This window comes from Taurulus bubalis (genome assembly GCF_910589615.1).
Source record: "Taurulus bubalis genome assembly, chromosome: 13".
Lineage (NCBI taxonomy): Eukaryota > Metazoa > Chordata > Actinopteri > Perciformes > Cottidae > Taurulus > Taurulus bubalis.
Window position 1 is genome coordinate 4,254,937 of NC_136601.1, and position 22,898 is coordinate 4,277,834.

The 22,898-nt window shown below is 43.8% G+C and overlaps 3 protein-coding genes across 3 annotated transcripts in view; 1 reads left to right on the forward strand and 2 right to left on the reverse strand.

The window, feature by feature from the left end:
• The window catches only part of afg2a (AFG2 AAA ATPase homolog A), a gene marked incomplete at its 5' end in the record, with an annotated part of 97,838 nt that extends 91,161 nt beyond the window's left edge, over positions 1 to 6,677 (reverse strand). Inside the window, 8 exons of the mRNA XM_079228262.1 lie at positions 2,563 to 2,686; positions 3,094 to 3,150; positions 3,238 to 3,367; positions 3,436 to 4,083; positions 4,682 to 4,740; positions 5,313 to 5,470; positions 5,724 to 5,848; positions 6,503 to 6,677. Coding sequence (XP_079084388.1) covers positions 2,563 to 2,686; positions 3,094 to 3,150; positions 3,238 to 3,367; positions 3,436 to 4,083; positions 4,682 to 4,740; positions 5,313 to 5,470; positions 5,724 to 5,848; positions 6,503 to 6,677 — 1,476 coding nt within the window. The remainder of the gene's footprint in view (positions 1 to 2,562; positions 2,687 to 3,093; positions 3,151 to 3,237; positions 3,368 to 3,435; positions 4,084 to 4,681; positions 4,741 to 5,312; positions 5,471 to 5,723; positions 5,849 to 6,502) is intronic.
• An 820-nt stretch (positions 6,678 to 7,497) lies between these two features.
• Positions 7,498 to 16,013, forward strand: nudt6 (nudix (nucleoside diphosphate linked moiety X)-type motif 6; the record flags this gene model as incomplete). Its single annotated transcript, XM_079228573.1, has 5 exons — positions 7,498 to 7,756; positions 8,629 to 8,832; positions 11,845 to 11,900; positions 14,637 to 14,691; positions 15,326 to 16,013. 5 exons carry the CDS (start codon positions 7,498 to 7,500, stop codon positions 15,694 to 15,696), a joined length of 945 nt encoding a protein of 314 aa, XP_079084699.1. The 3' UTR covers positions 15,697 to 16,013.
• A 109-nt stretch (positions 16,014 to 16,122) lies between these two features.
• Positions 16,123 to 22,630, reverse strand: fgf2 (fibroblast growth factor 2; the record flags this gene model as incomplete). The annotated part of the gene is made up of 3 exons (XM_079228685.1): positions 16,123 to 16,903; positions 19,675 to 19,778; positions 22,453 to 22,630. The coding sequence occupies 3 exons, from the start codon at positions 22,628 to 22,630 to the stop codon at positions 16,718 to 16,720; spliced, it is 468 nt and encodes a 155-aa protein (XP_079084811.1). The 3' UTR covers positions 16,123 to 16,717.
• Positions 22,631 to 22,898: the final 268 nt, after the last annotated feature.

A 22,898-nucleotide genomic window follows, 5' to 3' on the forward strand; every position in this document is an offset into this window, starting at 1 on the left:
TATGATTCATTTGGAATTCGTATCCCAGAATATCTTGTGTTATCCTATGGACCATTCCCCAAAACCCTATTATTTTGTGACAATTCCAGAATATATGTGCATGGTTGGCTTCAGATGACCCACAATTTCTCCAACATGACTTTCTTGTTTCAGAATAATTATTTGATATTTTAGGTGTGAGAAGAACCGTATCAGATTTTTCCAGGAAAACTCTCTCCAAGCTCGCGAACAGGTTGTTGTTTTATGTTTTTCCCACATGTTATCTTCCATGTCAAATTCTCTTTCCCATTTTTCTTGTATGTACTCTTGCGTTTTTGTCATCCATCAATGCCTTATATAATGTAGTTATAGTTCTAACCGGTTCCCTTTATATGCATCAATCATTACTTGCACCACCTTGTTGACTAGAGAGAGCTCCTGTTCAATCCGTTTCCCATGATAATCCCGTACCTGTAAATATTTGTAAAATTCCCGCCAATCCAGGTCATATTTCGTTTTCAAGTCTTGAAAACTCCTTATCCTCCCTTTCTCCACCAGTGTGCACCATGCCTTAATGCCCTTCTCCGCCACCGCGCCCAGCTGGTTTAAAACTGCTATCAAAAGCCACCCATTTCAATATGTTTGCGTTCTTCTCCGCCTTATTATGTCTAAGTAATTTGAACCATAATTCCAAGGTGAATTTTGTGATCGAATCCATTTGATTTCTAACTTTCTTAAATGTTTCCTTATCTCCTATTATACTCTGTATCGGGTACATTCCAAATGATTTTTCCCTTTCTTTCCATTTTGCTTCATAGTCCAGTTTACACCAATTATGCACATATCTCAGCTGGGCCGCGTGGAAGTATTCTTGCAGGTTCGGCAGACTCAGGCCCCCTTTCTTAATGGGTTCATTTTAGAGGCAACAAAATCATTTTGCCATTATTATTATTTTAAACTAATATTCAGACCGTGGCATTAGATCTGTGTGTTGTATGTGTTTTAAAGCTACTATTGGTTAGCTTAAACTGTCACTATATCCTGAAGGTGGTACACGAGATAGCTAATTTGTGAAAAACAAAATCAGGTACATCGATCTGCCTTCTTTTAATGACTCCGATTGGTCCGTTTTCCTTCGTTTGTGGTAGAATCTTGCAAATGCCTTTAGGAGAACTAAAATGAGGCAGAGGAAACCTCATGTACTGCTGTCAGGATTTAGTGACAGAGCAAATACGACAGAAAGATATTTTTAAATCGACGTTTCCATCTGGAGCTCTAACCAACGAGCCGCTGCTCGTGTTACTCCAGTCGACGCAGTAAAGGGGAACCTATTGAAGTCCACTCACACAGCTGTGGCGACTATACGGCTGCTTTACAAACGCCATCAAAGTGACAAAGTATCAGATGATGGATGCGGAATCTGCAGCGCTGGCTGAGACGCAAACCAGTAAGTTACATTGTAGCTCTGAGTCACCGAGATCCACTTTCTAGGAGCAAAAGGGAAACAGCCGAGTATTCAACTTCATGAAGGCGCGACTCTTTCCGGACAGTTTTCATGAGAGAGTATCTGACCCCGGGCCGACGCTAAACTTATGTCAGACCCCTGTTCTTCTCGCCCACAAGATGATCTTTTTTTCCCTTCTTCCCTTTTCCACCTTTCATCCCCGCATACGGATAAAAAAAAAAGAGAGAAGAGAACGAGAACGCCGAGGAGCAGGAAGCGCTTTTATCTGCACTCCACGAGCCAAATCAGGGCTGATGACCTTGGATCTGGCCTGGAAAAAACAGGCCGGAGCCGGGGGCGGGGCCAAGGTGCATCTGTGTAATGTCACCAATCCACATGAAGGCTCCGCTCTGCCCGGGCTCATGGAGATGTACTTTGCTGATAAAGCTCCGCCAAATTGGCAGGTCATGGCAACCTTTGGTGATTTGTTTCCCAGGCTCCCACTGAGTGTGTGTGTGTGTGTGTGTAGGAAGGGGGGTGGGTGGGGAAATCATCTTTTTTCTCATCATCAGGCACCGACAGAGCGCTCGGAGGACAAACAGCACCCCAGAGACACGAGCCACAGCGTCTGAAGGGCGTCCAGCACGCAGGGACGGTTTTGATGGTTTTCCGCACGACAGTCTGCATTTGCGATGAGGACATTTCCTGACGGAGAGCCGATACCCTTCAGTCCACCAGGCACGACGAGCAGGCGTTGGTGAACGTTAAGCAGACCTCCTCGTAAAACAACGATGCCGACGGTTTGACGGAATGAAGTAGAAAGGCTGTACATGACATGCCGTCAGCGCCGGCCGAGGAATGAAAAGAGGACGCGTCATCCGTTTTAGAACCTCAATGTCCAGCAGAAACGAGTAATCATTTTGTTGACTGATGATCATTTTCATTTTCTTAGAAAACTGTATTTTTTTTTGTTTTGGTTTAGGATAGTTAAAAGGAGCTTTCAAAACCGAAACCGTTTGGTTCGGTGCATCTGGCCTTTTCGAAAAAGGCGAAACTAATTTTTGCAGCGCTAGAAGTTAGTGCGCAAATGTCACTCAAAGTGGAACGAGAGTGAAGCTACGGCAAAAGAGGAGACTTACTGAACCGATCCCATCCATCAGAGTCAGGAGGGAAGCAACGACGCGTTTCTCCACCTCATTCTGCGCTCCCTCTCGCTTCGGGCACAAAGCGTCCAGCTCGTCGATGAAGATTATCGCAGGTTGTCTGCAAATGAAACGAAAAATGGTGAGAGAAAAAAAAAAAAAAATGGGAAAGAAATTGAGAAATGTTATCCACCGACACCTCGACGGGATGTTCATAAAACGAGACAAAACCTTTAAATTGGGAATAAAATGGCATTGGCTCCGTTCTATTAAATGTGCTCGGATCCTTTACTTGTTCTTATCATTGCCGTACTGCCATGTTTGTACTGATGATATGACGGCTTCACGTGCACTTCAGTGAGCACAGGAGAAGCAAATATAAATCTAACACATTGCATTCAGTACAAAAATACAAAATAAGACCCTAAAAGACAGAGGCTGTGATGTGCATGAACAGAAGCCGCAGTGGGATCGTGCCGGCGACGGTGATCTCAGGACGTGATCGGCTGGATCGACGACAGCGTTTACCTCTGAGACGCTTCGGTGAATATCTGCCTCAGCCTCGCCTCGGTTTCACCGTAGAATCTGAAAAAACAAGAAGACAAGATGTTTACTGAAGTCATTTAAACCACTGTTTAAGTATGACATCCTACTGGGACAGAGAGGCCGTACTTGCTCATGATCTCTGGGCCGTTGATCACCGTCATGTGAGCGCCAACCTCATTGGCTATGGCTCGTCCTATCATGGTCTTTCCGGTGCCGGGGGGCCCGTACAGAAGCACTCCGCGGGGCGGTGGGATCCCTGCAGGGGAAAACAGCTCCCAGTTAGACCTTCTCGCTTTTTCTTTTAATGATTAAAGTCTGACGTACCGTAGTTGGAGAAGAGCTCGGGGTGTTTCAGAGGAAGCTCAATGGTTTCTCTGATGACATCCAACTGGCTGCTGAGCCCTCCGATCATGCTGTATTTGACCTTTGACCTTGCAGCCTGTGCGTCCGGCTCCTCCTGCCCTGCTCTGAGTCCGACTCTGACTTTAGTGGAGCAGGACAGGCAGTAGAAGGTGTCTGTGCTCAGTGCACCACCAGGGGGAGCTGTGGGGATTTTCTCCGCCTGCTCTGAGCCGAGTGGGCCCTCCATACTGACGGCGTCCTCCGCCGGCGCCGCGGGAGGACTCTGGGAGGACGGTGTGCAAGGAGCAAGGGAGGAGGAGACAGGAAAGAGGTGTGCCGGTCGGCGTGGGGTGCTGGCCGCGGGGCCCGGCTCACCAGGCGGCGCCCGCGGTGACTCGTCAGCGCCGTCGTCGTCGTCGTCGTCGTCGTCCACGGTGAGCAGGCTGAGCTGCAGGGAGAGGTCGGCCGAGGTGGCGTCCATCACGGAGGAGGACTCCTCTAGTCCCGGGGCAGGAGCTGGTCTGTGGAGCGTGACGCCGTCCTCCCCGGTTATGGCCTCGACCCGCAGACTGCATGACCGGCCGAAGTAGGTCAGGGAGACGATGTTTCCTGGCAAGAGGACGTTCCCAACTGGCACAAGACGGAGACAAACCAGTAGAGTTATTCAAACCAAAGGAAAGCATCACTCACTCTGGACAGAAATTGGGTATTTGTACATGGTCTTAGAGTCTAAAGTGTATGAATGATCCATCCGTCAATATATGTATGACGGATAATGGAAATAGAGCACGAGAGGAAAACAGGACCTCACAGGAACAGTTCGAGACAAACCAGAACACCAGCGTATTTATTCCCAAATGAATCTGAAATTACTCTATATGGTCAGCAAATTATTGTGAATGTATTAAAAAAAAGATGATCGTACGCAAATGTTCGCATGAACGGGACAAGTATCCCCAACCCAGAACAAACACAAACGTTTACAAATTTAGGCAGTTAACAATTTAAAAAGTTGCACACTCATATTTTTTCTTTGCATTTTCCTGTTTGGTCAAAACGTGACCTTCATCGTGACCTCTAAGCTAAACAACTACAGGAACGCTGCCCCTCGTTCTATTCATTACATCAAGGATTGGGTTATTATTGTATCTGAACTAAATCGTGATACAGAGAATCAGAAAAGTCTTTGAGCCGACAAACATGTGACGTAAAGAAGTGACCCACTGACCCAGAGAGCGCAGGAAGAAGCTCTTGAACTCGTCCGTCTCCAGCGTGTCATCTTTAGCCCTGAATCAAAGTAATATGTGTGTGACGAATGACCTATAATCATCATGCACATTGATAATATAACATTAAATCTTTAAACATTAAAATATGGAAAGTATCCAATCAAAATAATGTCACAACATGAAAACAGATTTGTGTCGGTAAAGATCATTACAGATCCATGCAGTGGATGAATACAATTCTAGATGGTACTAATTGATAGTTTGGCATTCAAGCTGCAGTTGCGAGATGTAACCAGCAGGTGGCAGCATTTACCTGCATTACACAACATAAAGGCGTTTAAGCCATGAAAGGCAATCTAGAAGCTTTTTCAGAGGTATAAAGCAGATTTTCATCAATAAAATTTAGTAGATTGTTAAAAACAAGTGGGAAAAAACTCTCAATGTAAGGTAATAAATTAAAAAGCACCGCAAACTACAACCTCTGAAACAAAGTTGAATCCATATCTCCTTAAAAAAAGTTTCACCACGAACATTTTACCTCATAAACAAGCAACTAGAATGTAATACAACAATAAGTACATTGTGATTATGATACTTAAATATGACCTCAATGAGAGCGAGATGGTTTACCTGTTTGAGAGAACCACCTCCTCAGCCCGGAGCACAGGACCCGTCAGAGGGTGCAACGTCACCTCGTCCCCAGACTTCACTCTGAGGTTATTCTTTGCACATTTCTGAAGACCCACTTTTCCACCAGGAAAGCAGACGACGGGCCAACCTGAACACACCTGGAAGGTAGGCAGGTTATTAAAAAAGGATTCAGAGCTGAAAATGTATTTTACAGGCAGCTAAAAGGTGAAGGAAGATGGCATCCCGAGAACAGGAACGATTCGTCAAATCAAAGTTCAGAAGGATGCTAACGGAAAACAGCTTTTCACATTTTAAAATGTTAATTAGGGGAGATTTTAAAATAACAATGCAGCTGTTTACAACCTATCTGTCATAGAAACTGTTGAGGAGAGGAAAGAAGAGAGAGGTCACCTCTTGTCGTCCCGTGGGACTCGTCAGCAGGACCGGCCTCCCGAGGCAAACGCCGGCTGACTTCATTGAATTGAGGCTCAGCTGAACGAAAGTCGATCTGCAACTTTTAGGTGTTTTGTCGTCGGCTGTGAGGGAAATAAACAAAATATATCAAGAAAGAGTGAAAGCAGTTTTGTATTTAATGTATTGCTTTGTGAATATGTAAAGAATACTTTTAAAGTTGTAGTTTGTCTCAGTGGGACTTAGTCTTAGTACTTCATTTAACTACTGACTGAAAATGCATCTTATTTCCTGATCATACCTTTTGAATGAAAAAGGTACATTCATTTTGGTCCACCAGCCAAAACCAGTTTCCCAAAAATAGTTTTAAAGTGCAGCTTCAGTTTCCTTGCTGATAATTATATATATATATATATATATATATATATATATATATATATATATATATATATATATACAAAAACAAAAACACATTTAGATATGTAAATATAATGTATCAAGGGGGGGATTTCCTCCTAAAAAGAAGGAAGGAAGATATCCACATGAATTGTGTCAATAACTGTGGAATAACACCATCACAATGGTCAGTCAGCACTCATTTTAAAGCCAATCTGCTCCAGCACAGAGACACCACTATGAAAGATAACTGTTAGTTAAAATAGCATCAACGAGAGCCGCTGGAATGATGGCGGATCGTCCGCCTTCACCGCAGTCCATCTTACATACCATAACTGTGTCAAAGCCTGTTAAACTTTAGTGTTTATGCCCCGAACACGTACCTTTGTCAATGAAATCGATGACAGTGAAAGAGTTGCTGTTTAAAGTCGTGCATCTTCCTCCCTCGTGACCAGGTGTCTGCAGGCTGGAGGAGTCACTCGAGGTCTCCTTCGCTAACAGTGAACTGTCTCCTTCACTCGCTCTTTTGGATTTGCTTTTATTTTTCTTTGACGACATTGTAATAAGTGAAAATCTCCTCCACGTGAAAGCTCAAACATGTGTAAACACGGAGCGATGTTGTATACTTCCTGGTTGGAGTTTAGCCCCGCCCCCCTATTACCGTAAAGCCTCGCGTATTTTACGGCAGGCGACATCCTTTATTATTTTTTGCCTTTATTGCATTTTAAAACATTCCCGTTTTGCTTCAAATAAAATTGGGTTTGTGTTTTAATTGTAAAAAATAACTTTAAGAGCCTGGAAAAAAAGTTATACAAAATATGTTCGAAAAATATATAATTTTAAGTGTATTTGATATCTGCGAATAGAAACACATGTTTATATATTATTAAATGGAATAGCCAGCATTAACCAGACGCAGTCTAAAATTCGGCATGAATACAATACGTCAATGAGCGTTTTTTCATAGTCTTCCACGGTTAATCTACATTTCTTTTTAGCTTCTCTGAGCCAGATGACGTCCACAGCAAACCGTAAAAACATGTAAAAGTTGATATTTAACCGGTTTAAAAAGGAATAACTGTCAGATTTGTCAGCCGAATTTAAAATCATACCACAGTGACGGTTTTGAAGATACGTTAATACTCGCAATATAACCGTTTACGTATTAAATAGCTTAATAGTACAAAACCTGAATGGGGTTTGGCGCCGCGCCACACGAGCCTCCTCGTGCTACTTTACCTGAGCATTACGGTATTTATGCAACTTCCGGGTCGGATGTTTACGTAACCGTACTGTTCTCACGTTGCCGGTTGGAAATTGGACAACCAGTTCCAGCTAAAGTTGCCTTTTAAACGGTTACGTATGCTCGCTCAGTGACATGGCTGCGTGTGCCTCCGCTTTAAAGCTCTTGCCGTTGGCGAGACTCCAACGGCTCTGCCGCGAGGCGTCATGTCCCGCGCGCTCAGCCGTCCGCGCGCTCTCGTGCGCCGCCGCTCGTTCTCAACGGCTCAAAGTAACGGGCACCGGCGGCGCTTTAACGGGCAAAGTGGACCGATTCGGTGGCGTGACAGTGAACCTGGCGGACGTCGGGTTGCCGGTGGACGTCAGCGAAGGCGCATTCAGCAGATTGCTTCACGGTTGGTGGTCTTCAGAGTCTGATATGAGTTTAATATGCACGAGCTGGAACAGGGGGCTTTGACGTGTGCGCGCGAGGGACAGCGGTCAGCTGCACGCGCGTGCGTTGAAGAAGATGCAGGTGCGTGCAGGGCAAACATGGCCCTAAATATATAACTTAGCCAGGTGTCACTGTCTACTCTATATAGTGGTTCAAGAGGTTTGGATGTAGTTTATATATTTAAAAAAACAAACACTTATGTCCATTATAGATTTTAGTATTTAATGCATTTACCCCCTTTATCAGCAAAAAGAAAGAAGAGGGCAATAGACCGAAAATTAGAGGTTTTCAAATGTATTATATCAGCGACTAACTTTTTTTATTTGTAATATATATATTGCGTAATCTGACTTCATTTTTTTCATTTATATAGTGGTTTATTGTTCAATAAGTGAACAATAAAAAAAGTGAAACCGCTCATCACAAGGTGACCTTTAAACTGCTAGTTTTTTTTTTCATCGATTAAAAGTCCAAAATGTAAAATATGTTTTATTTATGGCATTAGAAATGGAACTATATAAGTATATATAGTAGCTGGAATCAGCAAAATACCTGGCATGTTTTATTCATAGATGACGTATGAATGTTCTATTATCAAAATTGATTTTTTCCACTTTAAAAGATCTGCTTCCTAACCCTTCAGGCTGCCAAACTGTCTCTGCTGCTTGTCATCTTTCTCTTCCTTTTTCCATTTGCCTCCCAAATCCTGTTAAGCATCAAAACAACAATCTTCTATTTCCTGTCTGTTTCTGCAGTTTTGTAATTTAATAAAGCAGCGACATCATTAATCATACTTCTTTAAAGTCCGTCCATGAACCTCCGTGTGCTCTGTAGATTCTCTGGCGCTGTGGAAAGCGGAGGGGAAGGTCGCCGTGTGGCTCCGGGTGCCCATCTCTCTGAGCCGCTGTGCCGCCGCCGCCGCCGCCCACGGCTTCACCTTCCATCACGCCAAACACGACCACGCCGTGCTGGCCCTCTGGCTGGGAGACGGGGAGAGCCGGCTGCCGGGGTTCGCAACCCACCAAATAGGAGTGGCAGGTAGAGATTTTGATTATTTTTAAGCCTGCAAGGTCATTCGAGGTCATTCGACACAAAATAATATGACCTAAAAGAAAAAAAGGTCTCCTGCCGCAAGTTTTTCTCAGAGCTTTCTACAACAGCAGATGGTGCTCGTCAGGGATCTGATGAAGACCACGAAATGCAGCTGAAAGCTCTGGAAAATAGATGTGAATTTAAGTTAAGATCATTTAGTCAGACCAAGATTTATTTAAAGTATTGTCAGCTCCCCTCTTCCCTTTTTTTTTATATATATATATATATATATATATATATATATATATATATATTTATATATATATTTATTTAAGGGAGGGAGGAGGAGGGAGGAGTTGCAGCAGACCTTGAAGTGTCTCTAATCGTCCAGCAGAGGGCAGCGTGTCGTTGTTTTTTAAAAACCTTTATTCACAGTTGCAGCACTTGAAGCATGTCAGAACATGTCCAGAGCATCCTTCAGTTTGGAAGTTTTTGTTTTTTTTCCCTGGGTACAAACAATGATGACACTGAGGTTAGGAATCTGAAATCCGCGGCTGTTTAGATGATCTGATGCTTGTTTGCTCGGGGGCTCGCAGCTTTTTCATCACACGGGAGAACGGCACTGGAGGCGCGACGCTGGATAGATTAAAAGGGAAGTCGTGCAATTAATGAGGTCCTACATTGGGAATTCTGGGTGTTTAACTATGTGGCTCTTGTGTTAACAGTGGGGCCTACACACCTATAAGTGAGCTTTATGTGGTCACTGTGGTGAAGCAAAGGAAAACTGATGCTGGTACTTATCTACGCCAAGCCTGTGAGAAGATGTAATACAAGTAACGAGCATAGACTGAAGTGGACGCAGTCAGCGTGACATCACCAGTTGGGTCGCCATCTTGTTTTTTTGTACTAAATGCATCATGAAACGGTTAAAGTTATCATCATTTATGGACAATTATTTACTAAATGAACATCATGCCGTATTGAAGAATACTTGGAACTAGAGATTAAGACATGAACTCATGTTTACAATGTTTACTGAGGGAATAAATCAAGAGAAGTAGAGTCATTTATATATACTTCTATACAACCAGAGGAGTCGCCCCCTGGTGGTCAGGAGAGAGAATGCAGCTTTAACACATGAAGCATATACTTCTATACAACCAGAGGAGTCGACCCCTGATGGACATTAGAGAGAATGCAGGTTAACTTGCTGCCGCCAGCATACAGCATACATACATGTCACATCTGTTTTGCCGAAGTATGAAGCTGAAATCCTTCAATCCACGCTTGACCTCTGACCTCACAGGACAGGGTCAAGAACTCAAAAAGCTCAAAGTAATTCCAAGAAAACGACATAATGACGTAAATAAATTCCGCGTGAACATTTGAGGGACGCGTCTCGACAAGCGGTTAGTCCCGAGCGGTCGATCCGTGCTAACGGCAGCGGTCATCACTGCAGCCGACCGTAAACAAAGTAGCATCATTAACGTGGATCATGCGTCGCGGTTCGACGCATCGCCTCGAGACTCACTGAGACTCTCGTGCTTGCATTCTGGACGCCGTTCGTTCTTTTCTACGCCCTCGCCGCCGTCCTGCAGTGCATGTGTACATGTGTGCACGTGTTCTGTATCTGTAATGAAATTCATCAGAGACTCTCAATCAGCATCGTGACCTCATAGCACACCCTACAATTACTGGTAAAACCAAAAATCAGAAGCCGACATGAAAGATGAACGAGCGGAAGACATCAAACTCTGTTGTGGCTCAGAAACCAGCTGTGACCTCCAGCGATTAACAGGTTTTCGTGTGTGTGTTTTTTTTATTGCTTCTGGTCTTTTTGTCTCATAATTAATGTGTTTTTCCCTCCTGCTGCTCCGTGTGAGCGTTTTGTTCCCTACACCGAAGGCTACTTAATGACAGCCTCCGTCGGCAGCAGGCGGGCCTCGGTGGATCGGGGATGACATCACTTTCCACTTGGAAGTCCAAGTCGGGCCTTTTCAAGACGACCCATCCCTCTTTTACACATCTGTGACACTCATTGAAGGAGGCCCGTCCCCGGTCGGTCAGACGGAGAGACCGGAAAAGAAAGTGGCCCGTTTTCCCTCTTCCTCTTCCTCCTCTTCCTCCTCTGGACCTGTCAGCAGCACATAGCTGCCTCTCTTAGTCACTACGTGCTGAAATAATGCAATATGTTAATGGTGAAGTGGGATGTCTACATCCTTCACAAGTACAGCTGAGTCACTTGGACTCTTATGAAAGTAAAGAGTGTAACTCCCTGTTCTCAGACGTTAGTGGATGTTTTGTTCACGCGTCAATATTCTGCAACAATTTGCTTATGTAGTCCATATATTTTTGGAAAAACAATTAAGTTCGTCCATTTTTGCTGACGATAAAGCGGCTCAAGTCAGTCCCATGACCACTTGAGGGTGAAAGGCGTCACTCATCTACACTACGCGAACCAAATGATCTGCTTTCAGCTCGTTTTTTTCGGGCCCACAGCTGCTCTGCTTTGGTTCCCTTTTCCTTTTCTCCTCGGTCAAACCGCTCTGATGAACCCAAAACCCGTCAGCCCCCCAAGCGGCTAGCCGGTGAGCGTATAGCGCCAATTAACGGGTGTGTTCTGATGTCACTGTGTTTGAAGGATATTAGGGCCGTGCAGTTAAACCGGTGGCCCTTTTGTTGGGTTTCTCTTTTGGTACAGCTGTTTGAGAAGTGGAATAAACTTGACTCTTGTTATTTATTCCACTGGTTTGTCCGTATGGACTTTTTTGATCGTCAACAGCAGCGACGTGCGAAGAAAATCTCAAATAAGCGAGGCCGCTCCGGCAGCTTTTTCCTCCCCTGTGGTGCTGGTTTTATGTTGTTACTTTGAACTAAACTACCAACAGGTCTTCCTTTTCTTTTGTTTGTTCTTACAGTAATTACTTCACTGCAAAATGTGGACTAGCGTGTGTAAGGGGGACATAATATGCAAAATATGTGAAATAAGTCTGATCGATTGATTGTTTCGTTTCGCAGGTGCAGTCATTGATGAATCGAATGGAAAAGTTCTGGTGGTCCAAGACAGAAACAAGGTGAACATGTCACTGCACTGTTAAAAAAAATATAAAAATAAAAAAATATATATAGACGAAAATAATTGGATTAAATAAAGATTTTGTTCGTCTTGCTACTTTCCTCCAGGAGACTGTGACATCTAGAAAAAAGGATGAATTTAAGTTATTTCCCCAATACGAATGCAGCATATGAAGATGGCCGGTTCGAGCGCAGAGCTGTGATTATTAATATTGGGTACATCCGACAGCGTGGCACATTTCTAAAAAATAAAAGTCCTGACATATTTCGGCAGCTAGTTGAGCATCTCTCGCGTATTAGAAACCGATCCCTCCGTCCACAGTAAACACAAACAAACGGAGCCAGTGACGCTCCGACCTGCAGCTGAAACGGCCTCGTGAGCAGCTGTTTGTTTAGTGAGCTGTGTGTTGCCTCTGTTGAACTCCCCAAGGGTCCTCGCACACGCAACATAGCGCAACATAGCAACATAGCGCCGCGCAACATTAGCTGCCCTCAAGCAAACACGGAGGTGTTTACACGAGCCCAATGCTCTCTGTGTGTGTGTGTGTGTGTGTGTGTGTGTGTCTGTCCGCCCTCACAGAGCCCCGCTGTGATGCTGCGAGGCCGACTCACAACTGGGCTCTTTTAAAAAAAAATATATAAATAACAAGATTCCAACCATGATGCCGCAATTTATAAAACTAATTATGTGTTGAGATATAAAGTACGAGAGCACAACGTGTGCATTTTGCAACCTGGAAAGTAAGAAAGTAAACATTCTGGAAAAGGCAGCAGCTCCTGTACTGAATTCCAACATCACATGTTGTCATGTGACCACAGGTCATCCGCTGCTGCTAAAGCATCCGCTGCCTGGAAGTCCTGGCGTTGGGCACACTCGTGTGAGACAAGATACACCGGATACACACAGCAGATCTTATGCAGAGTGGGAGTGTAGCTCCCTTCTCTCACACACACACACACACACACACACACACACACACACGCAAGTCCTTCACGACAAGCTGCCATTGAAGACATACAAAAAAAGAAAAGCATGTCCATATTTCAGCTGCTATAGTATCAAGAAAACCAAGTAAACGTCCCAATATCTGTGGAGCTGAAGGTGAAGATAATGTTGCAGAAATGACCAAAAACAGATTCATGAAAGTAATATTGTCTGGATGGAGAAATAGCTTTTTGTGTTATGTCGTTGGTAATTTAATATCTTTTTCAGGGTTTTGAGTGTCGACTGGACAAAAACAATTAGTTTGAGGATTAAATTAATTTCGAGCTCCGGGGAGTTGTGATTCCAGAGCGCCGTATATAATGAAAACTAGAGATTATCTCGCAATGGGAAGTTTCAGAGTTCAGATGCCTGCTTGCAGGAAAATAAATAATCAGTTTTAATAATGTACTGCAAGACCCAGAACCAGGATTTAACACAGCGTGGCTTATTGGTCCCCCACTTGAATGTCGGTCAAACCAAATCTATCTGAAGACATCTGACAATACGGGACTATCTGTCGTAATTTCCCCCAAAAAATGTTATCTATACACAATATGGAAGTTAATTAAACTCTTCAGTTCCAGAAGGACTAATCTGACGAAGGAACCATGGTGACGGCAACATCTGGCTCAAACAACAAACATAATTCATAACTGATAGAAGACAAACATGTCTGCCAGCCGGGAGTCTTCTGAGCATATAATGTGTCTTTAATGGAAGCAGAGGGAAACAGTTAGTGGCCTTAAAGTGTGGGAAGAGTTTTTATCTCCTCCTCCTCCTCCTCCTCCTCCTCCTCGAGCTGTTTACTGGAAATGGGTTTTCTACAGTAAGAGTTTGTGCTCTTGGCAGCTGTGAGCCCGGTTCAGAGCTCACGGAGGGTTACGGACTTCCTGAATAGAAACCAGGACGTTATCACTCTCACATCAGCCTAAAAGACGCCTAACCGATCCCCCAGTGGACTGAAAGGTTGCATCATTTCCCGCTAGATTAAGATGTTAAGATGTTTTTGTGTGTTGTTGTCGTCACATTTAGCTCTGGATGAGATGTTTCTACTCTGGAAAAAACACACCGCTTAGAGTTAAACAAAATCCCTTTATTACTTTCTTATCAGCACATTTTAGATACAGCATCCCAAAAAAAAAAATATATATATATATAGCATTCTGTTGACATGAAATACATGAAAATAAATGCTGTAGTGCATCTGTGTTCCTCATGGAGAGGATTTGCAAAAACAAGGAAAATATATAGATTATGAAATAGCATTTCTTAAAAAAAAAAAAAAAAAGCACTGCGTACACAATTCTTTAACTAACTACAAAAATATATACAACACTGACATCATAACTTAACCAGCAGCATACTGTTATTAAATATCGAGTGGTGAAACAGTTTTTTTTGGGAAACATTGAACATCTGTCTGCCTGTGTAATAGTTCATACAATTAGTTCAGAAAAACATACGACGATCCTTTGAACACATCATCACATCATCTATTACTTGCTGTGATTTTCTTTAAAAAGAAAAACAAACGCACACAAAAAAAAGTTACACTTTAAGACCATGCCGACGATTTTAAGAACTTGCAGGACTTTAAAACTGAACGGCACTGATTTCATGATTTAAAAACAAGACTAAAATGAACATTTCTTTGAAGTATACATGTCAATACAACTCTAAGATACATGTTTACAGCAGTGCCATCTATCACAGCGGATGTTAAATGTTAACTTCATCCCTCGTCTTTCAGACAAAGAATGCCTGGAAGTTCCCTGGCGGCTTGTCAGATCCAGGAGAAAATATTGGTGAGTGTGGAGCTCAACGAACTAATACAGAACCATCTAGCTGAACCCTTCCGCTTTAGTGTGATGATACATTCATTGTAACTGTACACAAAATATGGCACACAAGATATAGATGCTAAGATAGCTGTTTCTCCAAAGGCACCTCTTTTTTTCTTCATTTTTTTACATTTTAAAAGCAGCTTTAATATTATATAAGTGTTCCCCTCCCCCCAAAAAGCAGCGTCAAATGTTTGTTTTTACCAAAAAGATATATACCGTAAAAGTCGGGTTACAAGCCGCTACTACCTTCGGTGGATGTCCCCGCTAGCTCCCCGCTGTAGCCAGCTAGCGCTGCTGATAGTTCTCCGCTAGTTCTCCGCTAGCTCGCCGACAACCACCGAAGGTAGCGGGACCAGCCCCGACTCGACGCCCGACTCGGGCAGAGGAGACGCGGGCAGTAGCAGCAGCAGCGGGGAGCTAGCAGCAGCGCTAGCTTGCTACAGCGGGGACAACCACCGAAGGTAGTAGCGGCTTGTAACCCGACTTTTACGGTATGTATTTTCCTCCCTCAAGGTGACTCCAACAAGGGAACATGAGTGTATTCCCTCGTCAGGATCTTTTAAAAAACATCTTTTCTTAATGAATCTCCTCTCAGGTGCCACGGCGGTCCGTGAAGTCTTCGAGGAGACGGGCGTCCGCTCCGAGTTCCGGTCCCTGCTCAGCATCCGGCAGCAGCACAACCACCCCGGCGCCTTCGGCATGTCGGACATGTACATCATCTGCCGCCTCGGCCCGCTCAGCTACGACATCAACTTCTGCACGCAGGAGTGCCTGCGCTGCGAGTGGCTGGAGCTCGCCGAGCTGGCGAAGACCGACCGCACGACGCCCATCACCTCCCGCGTGGCCCGGCTGCTGCTGCGCGGCCTGGAGCGCGGCTTCGAGGAGATCGACCTCCCCGTGGAGGAGCTCCCCGCCGTCTACTCGGGGATGTTTTACCAGCTGTACCACCGGCAGCTGAAGTGCTAGCGAGCTAAGTTGACGTGTGACCGTCAGTATCGGGTTAAGTTCAGTGTGGTTTTTTTTGTTTTGTTTAACACGAGCTGTGACCTCTGAAGAAATGAGGTGCAAAACTACAAGAAAACACTGACTTTGTGGTTTTTACTAAAGATATGCCACTGTGGTGCCTGCAACAGAGTGTGATACGGTTCATTTAACATTGCTTTGGCGGCCATGTTGGAAGTCCACATCTGTTGGACAGTGTTGGCTGCCAAGCAGCAGATTTTCAAAGGTACTGTTTTTCATTCTGCTGTATTTTTAGTTAAACAGGGAACAGGCTGACCATTTACTGGCGAGTGTAGTTACAATATTCATATTGAAATGACTGGTTAGAGAGGTCAAAATCATCAAGTTAACTACCTTTTATGTCCTTTTATCTCGTATCAATAAATGTAGAAGTGCTTCGGTGCCATGCAATGTGAATTAATTATTTGTTTTGGACAAATCTAAAATGATACACTAGCAGGGGAATGCAGTTTTATCAGGAATCAAAAACAAGCTCAGGTAATCTGTTGAGTGACCTCCAAGTGTGCCGAGTAGTGTAAAATAATCAGGAAAAAAAAAATATATATATATATTTAAGTCGTGCTTTGGATTTTGATTTTAGTGGATTTAGTGTGCTTAGTTTTTATTTTTTCAAACGTATCACAAAATTCTAAAATTCAGTTACGTAACTGACGTCCTTCACTCTTCTAAAGTTAGGGTAATATTCCTCTTGCAGCTAAAACGTCCACGAGCTGGACGGTGGGAAGCGGACGCGTTATCAAAAGGTTGCTGCTTTAAACCCCTCGGCCCAGAGAGGGAGCAAGGCACCAGTAAAAAAGGACTGGTTATACTGGGAAGCATCCGGGGTGTGAGCGGGGGCCACTGTTTGAAAGTAAAAGCTGAGAAAGGAGGAAACAGTCGGAAAGCATCACAGCTATTTTTGGGCAACGTCGATGCAGAACTCTTGTCTTCATTGCCGTCACATCTTCTTCTTCTCTCAGTCAGATTAGCACTTGGCGGACATCGGAAGAAAAAGAATGGCCTTTTGACCCGGTCCCGTTTTGCTTCCGGACTTGTACTGGCCGGTCCGCTTCAGCGCCACGTACATGCTCGGGTACTTCCTGGAGCGGTAGGTGTTGTAGTTGTTGCTCTCGAGCCGCTCCAGGAAGTAGCATTCGTCTGTTGCCCGTCTCTGGAGAGAAAGGCAGAGTTAGTGGGATTGTTCAGTGTGCTGGGTTTACTGCTTTATTTCTGGGGGGGGTCAGCGGGTTCAAACAGGAAAGGGAGGATTAGATGTTGAGCCTTTTGCTTTCTGGATAAATACCTGCTCTCCCGACGCAAGACACTTAGTTTGCAAACGGAGGAAATGTCAGAAAACTGTGAAACTACTCTTTAATACACTTTAATATTTCAACAACTGGAAAGTGAAGGTCGCTTCGTCCGCACGGTTTAATATGAATGTGACTGTGTTTCTTTCCAAACTGCTAATAATCCTCTCTGCTAGCGAACATCGGTGGAGTTCCACCTTGTTTTATTGTGTTTGGATGACATTTGATTGAATTTGTGTAATATATGTTATTGGAAAGGGAGAAAATGTGTAATGCTGACAATTTATGACATTAAATCCGCACATAAAAAAACACCCAGAGCTCAATGCCACCTTTTATTATTTTGAAGGAGACTGTTGGTTTGAAATAATTTCTGCACGGTGTCTCACGCTTATACAGGAAAGACATTTTATTATGATTTCTTTTAAAGGAAGCGATGCGTGACGAAGGACGTTATTACTCCTCTACTCAGTGTTTGTCTTCGGCTGTGAACCGGCTGCCTTGTCAATGTGAAGAAACGAAACAAACGGAGAACAAATCCCCCCAAAAATAAACCTTTTGAGGTGTCATATAAATGACGAGGTTTAAAAAAGGGACCAAACATGAAGATTTCCCTCTTCTAGCGTAGAAAACATTCATTACTGAACGTCTCGCTGGGCCTTAACTGCCAACAGGAGGCTTTTGTTTTACTTCCTGTATTCACTTGACCGTGACAGCACGGCGACGGACGTCTGAGCCATTGATCACCCAAGCCAGTGCGACCATAAACATAGCGAACACACCTATATATATATATATATATATATATATATATATATATATATATATATATATATATGTGCGAACACACCTATATATATATATATATATATATATATATATATATATATATATATATATAGGTGTGTTCGCTATGTTTATGGTCGCACTGGCTTGGGTGATCAATGGCTCAGACGTCCGTCGCCGTGCTGTCACGGTCAAGTGAATACAGGAAGTAAAACAAAAGCCTCCTGTTGGCAGTATATATATATATATATATATATATGTGTATATATATGTGTATATATATATATATATATATATATATATATATATATATATATACACATACATACATACATATATATATATATATATATATATATATATATATATATATGTATATGTATATATATATATATATATATATATATATATATATATATATATATATATATATATATATAAATAAATAAATAAAGGTCCAATTACTGAGTTGAAAGTAAAAAAAAAAGAATTCAAAAGGTGACATTTTGTATTTTTATATCAGGAACGTTAATTTGTCAAAAGGCTTATAGTGGAATAGATATTGAAAATAAGTCCAATGGCTGTATCAACTTATATATGAGTCATTTTTCTATTCTAAAATATCTAAAGCATGGCTTCTGCTTCTGGATAAAACGTGCAAAACCAAACCAGTCAAGGGGCTTAATTAGACGGGAAAATGTTATTTCTTTGGCAACGAATGTTAATCTTTTTTCCCTTTTTCTCTCACTCCATATGGTTAATTAGAGGAGCGTTAGTGTCTTGTGTTTTTATGACTTCCTAAACACAAGTCGGAGCAGAGCGCCTTGGGTGGCGCCGGCCGCGTCTTCCTTATTAGAGAGGAAGCGCTTCTTGCCAAATGACATGGGCTGTGGACGAGCGTTCACGACCACCAAACCACACCACTTCACACTTCCACACACACTTCCACACACACTTCCACACACACTTCCACTGCCCAGCTGGCGTCGGCCTCTTCTGAACTTGCACTGCGTGTTTCTTGAGCTGAACATCTGATCAATGAGCGACTAAAAGCAGAAGTCAGTTTGTCGGTTCTTTAAAAAAACATTTATGCAATTAAAAGAAAGAAACCAGTTCAGAGCGGCGTGCCGTGTGCGTTTACAACCCAAAGCTTTTTTTCGCAAAAGTTCAACGAGGAAGTTCTTCAGTTCGTCAAAATCTCTCCATCATTTCTGTTTTCAGAACAGTCTTTTAAACTGCCTTTGGATATCTTTCGTCTCTCAGACCGAGTACTGCTCAGTCCTCCGCCTTCCCATCACCCCATGACCGCCAGGTGACCTGTGGAGACCTCCCCCCAATTCACGACTTGCTTTTCTCCACCAACACCATCTACTAGACTATGTTGTATTTCCATGGGTCCGACCTTTGATCGTAGTGGCATAATTTCTCCATCATATCCTACTCTCCTTACTGAAGTGGGTATTTTAATATCGCTTATTATTGTTTATTTTGGTTTTGCAGAGACAGACTTTAGAGATACTACACAGTTTTTTGTCTTTCTGAATCTCATAAATCTACAGCTTGACCTGGGCCTTTTGCAATGTTCCGGCAAACTTTTTGTTCTTCTTTTTTTCTCAGCGCTGACAATGACAAACAACTTAATTATTTCCCCGCATGGGCGGGTTCCTTGTCGGCTGGCTGGTAAATATTTGGGTTTTCAAAACGCGGCGGCCTAAACGCTGCTTGTGACAAAAGGCAGAAGACTTGCTGCTTGATGATTTTCACGGCAGCTGCAGTGATCTCCAAAAAACACTTTGCAGGATTTGCACTTTAAAGGTTTGTCAGAGAGACGGGGATGCGGCTCACTCACCACTCCGAACAGCCGCCCGTCTCTGTTCATGGCCAGATAGCGATTAGCACAGACTCCTTTGATGACCACCTCCCCCACGGAGGTCGCCTGGAGCTGAAGCTTTACTGAGGGAAACAAAGGTTAAATGTTTCAGTGAACAACATTAAGAAAACACAGAGTAGTGGTAGTTTGCTTGTGGCATGATTAGTGCTGAGGTTCACACATAAGCATGCTGGGTACTTGAAGTCTACACAGATTCCCAATGACTGATCTCTTTAAAGAGTTATGGGTACATCAGTGGTACCAGCTTTCAACTCTGTGCACATTTTATTTTAATTGGTCGAACATTTCCCCTTCAACACAACAACGTTCCAGCAAACCGGGAAATGAGGATGGTTTGTGCCTTTCAATATCAAATCGACTAGGGCAGTGCCTGCTAGAGGACTTTAAATGTTGTGTGTAGCGGAGGGAAGACTGGTGATTAGCGTATTAATACTTAAAGTAAAGCTGCATTAGTCAATGCAAGTGATCTTAGGCTTGTTTAAGCTAATGTGTTAGCAAATGTGTCAGTTGCCCACACAAAGCTCAATGTGTTGATGAATACGTCCAACATGCACTCTCTACTCTCTCCTCTGGTCTCCACTAACTCCTGAGAACAATATCTGGCTCTTTAGCTCTTTAGCTGCAGCATGAACTTTAGCTTCCCGGCTGCTAACGTTGTCTGTGGTTTGGTGCTGTGCAGCTAGCGTGCAGTGGGTCCATCAGAGCTCGCTAGAAACAGCTGCCTGCTGCGGCACCGATGGGTGACTCAAACAATAAATGTGCTGTAAAATCGCAGAAAGCAGTGAGCTAACAGGAGCCTTGAAAGCGTCATAAAGGTGCAGAGTTGGTGGAAAATGTTGATTAATGTGGCTTTCATTTTGCTTACATACTCATTCATTTTGGTTATTTATTTTTCTTTTAATATTCTGGGCTCTTTTCTGTTGCATAAACAGCTCCCATATTTCTGCAGTAGATGAATGAAACACCATCAACAAGCTAACTCACGTTAGCCACCAAACAGTAGCATTACAGTGAGCCTGAGCACGCAGTACCTGTTGGCCTGACGCAGATGCATCAAAATCATCTCCACATTCTTTCTCTGTTAAGAGGCGCCGCTGCTTGCCAACAGAGCATACTTTGCATGAAACCAAAACCACCCAAAAGGGAGCAGAGGCCCCCGTAAGGTAAATTAGGGGATCTGTACCGAGTGAATCCACATTTGACTCCAGATAGACGAGCATCTGACTACAGTTAAGACGGCTGTCTGGGGGATTCATGTCGCAGATCTTCTTCCCTGAAAACAAATTTGAATATATAATAGATCTGATCGTGCGTTGAAGTCTACTGGTCATAATGCGTCTCACAGCCGTGAATGTCTGTACGATGTGGTCCTTTCTGTAATTGCCCTGAAGGCAACAATTTGTGGCAACGTACGGCACACACACACACATATACAGACACACACACACACACACACGTGCAATATTGTCCTCGCAAAGCTCTGGCATAGGAGGTTACAAAGGCTACACATGTGATGGAGTAGTAGAGAGTCCCATCTGCATTAGCACAGAGGAGGATTTTAGAGGGGGGAGGATTTGTGCAGACTAATGCAGATGGGACTCTCTACTACTCCATCACATGTGTAGCCTTTGTAACCTCCCATGCCAGAGCTTGGCGAGGACAATATTGCATGTGTGAGCCATACGTTGCCACAACTTGTTGCCTTGAGAGCATTTACAGAAAGGACCGCCCCCCCCCTCCCTCGGGGGATCTTTGGCTGTATTGGGCAACATTCCTCACGAACGTTTCCAATGCTAACCGGCAGGTGTGATACGTTAAAGTCCGAGAAGTTGGCCGGCCGATCTCAACCTCGACAAAAGGACCATTGATGACGCATTAACTGTGAGAAACCATCATGGTGAAAAGCTAAATGATTAATAATGACTCCTGTTTAGTGACTCATTGTGGATATATTATTTCCTGAAGCCATGTTTGTTACAATAACAAACTAAATATGCACATCAACAAGGTTAAGTGTGTTTCACAAATAAGTCTGACTGAAGGTAATTGAATTATCCTAAAAATAGCTCCTCTCCCCTTGACCGGCTCCCATATCAGGCTTTAGTTTGGACACACCTGCTTGAAATGTCACACTGCGTCTTGGACGGTACACGTGGTTTTCCTCTGAAACCCCCAATTTCTTCACGTCCACCCCCTTCCTCCATCTCCTCCTCCTCCTCCCCCTCACTGATGCAACTGTAGACACACACTCCAAAGCAATCAGTGGCACAGGGGCACCGAGGGGTATCCCAGTTGAAAGGCCAAACAAGCGCGGTAAAGTTGTCGACACACAAGAAGGGATCTCTTGATTTGGATTTTTCTTATTCTGGCTCTTAACTCCCCGTTGTGCTGTTTTGTCGTGACGTAAAACCACACTAAAAACATCACACACACATACATACACACACACACACACACACACAGTCCGTCAAAGTCCCCGAAACGTTTGAGTCAGATTCTCTTGAACTGCAGTTGTTACACTTTCCAGAAGTAAAGGCCTGCACGCATTCCGGTGTTTACAAATGTGGAGGATGAACCTCACTCAGTGAGCTGGAAAAACTCACATCGCTCCTCCATGATGTTTTTTTTTTTTTGCTTCACTCTGTTTCATGTTAGAAAGAAAGAAGAAGAAAAAAGAGAAAGGGAGCATAAAGAAGCTTTGTGTGCTGTGCAAAGCAGGAGACTGGAAGCACTTACTGTGGGGGTCGCTCTTCTCCCGGATTCCATCAACACCCCCGTCGGTCCTTATCCTCAGGAAGAAGCCCCCGTTTTTACAGTACAGCCTTTTGGGGTCCTTGAAGGCCCCGGGAGGGAAGCCCCCGCTGCCTCCGTCTTCAGGTGTGGAGGGAAGTGTTGTGATTTCTCCCGTGGCCATATCCTCCTCTTTCCCCGCTTCCCGGGCGACTGCTTTCGTCTCCTTCTTCGAGCGGTGCAGGAGCCCCCGCCGTGGCCTCCCACCTCCCCCCGTTCCCTCCTCCACACAAACCGGTTCTGATTAACCCCACAGGTCACTTCCTCCCACAGACACTCTCTCAGGGCAGCAAGTGCCCTTTGAGTCCTGAGGGTCGGAGGTAGAAGGACTCCTAAATGCCAGGAAACGTCTCAATCCACCATCAGTCGCTGCTCGTCCGCTGGTTTTCCGT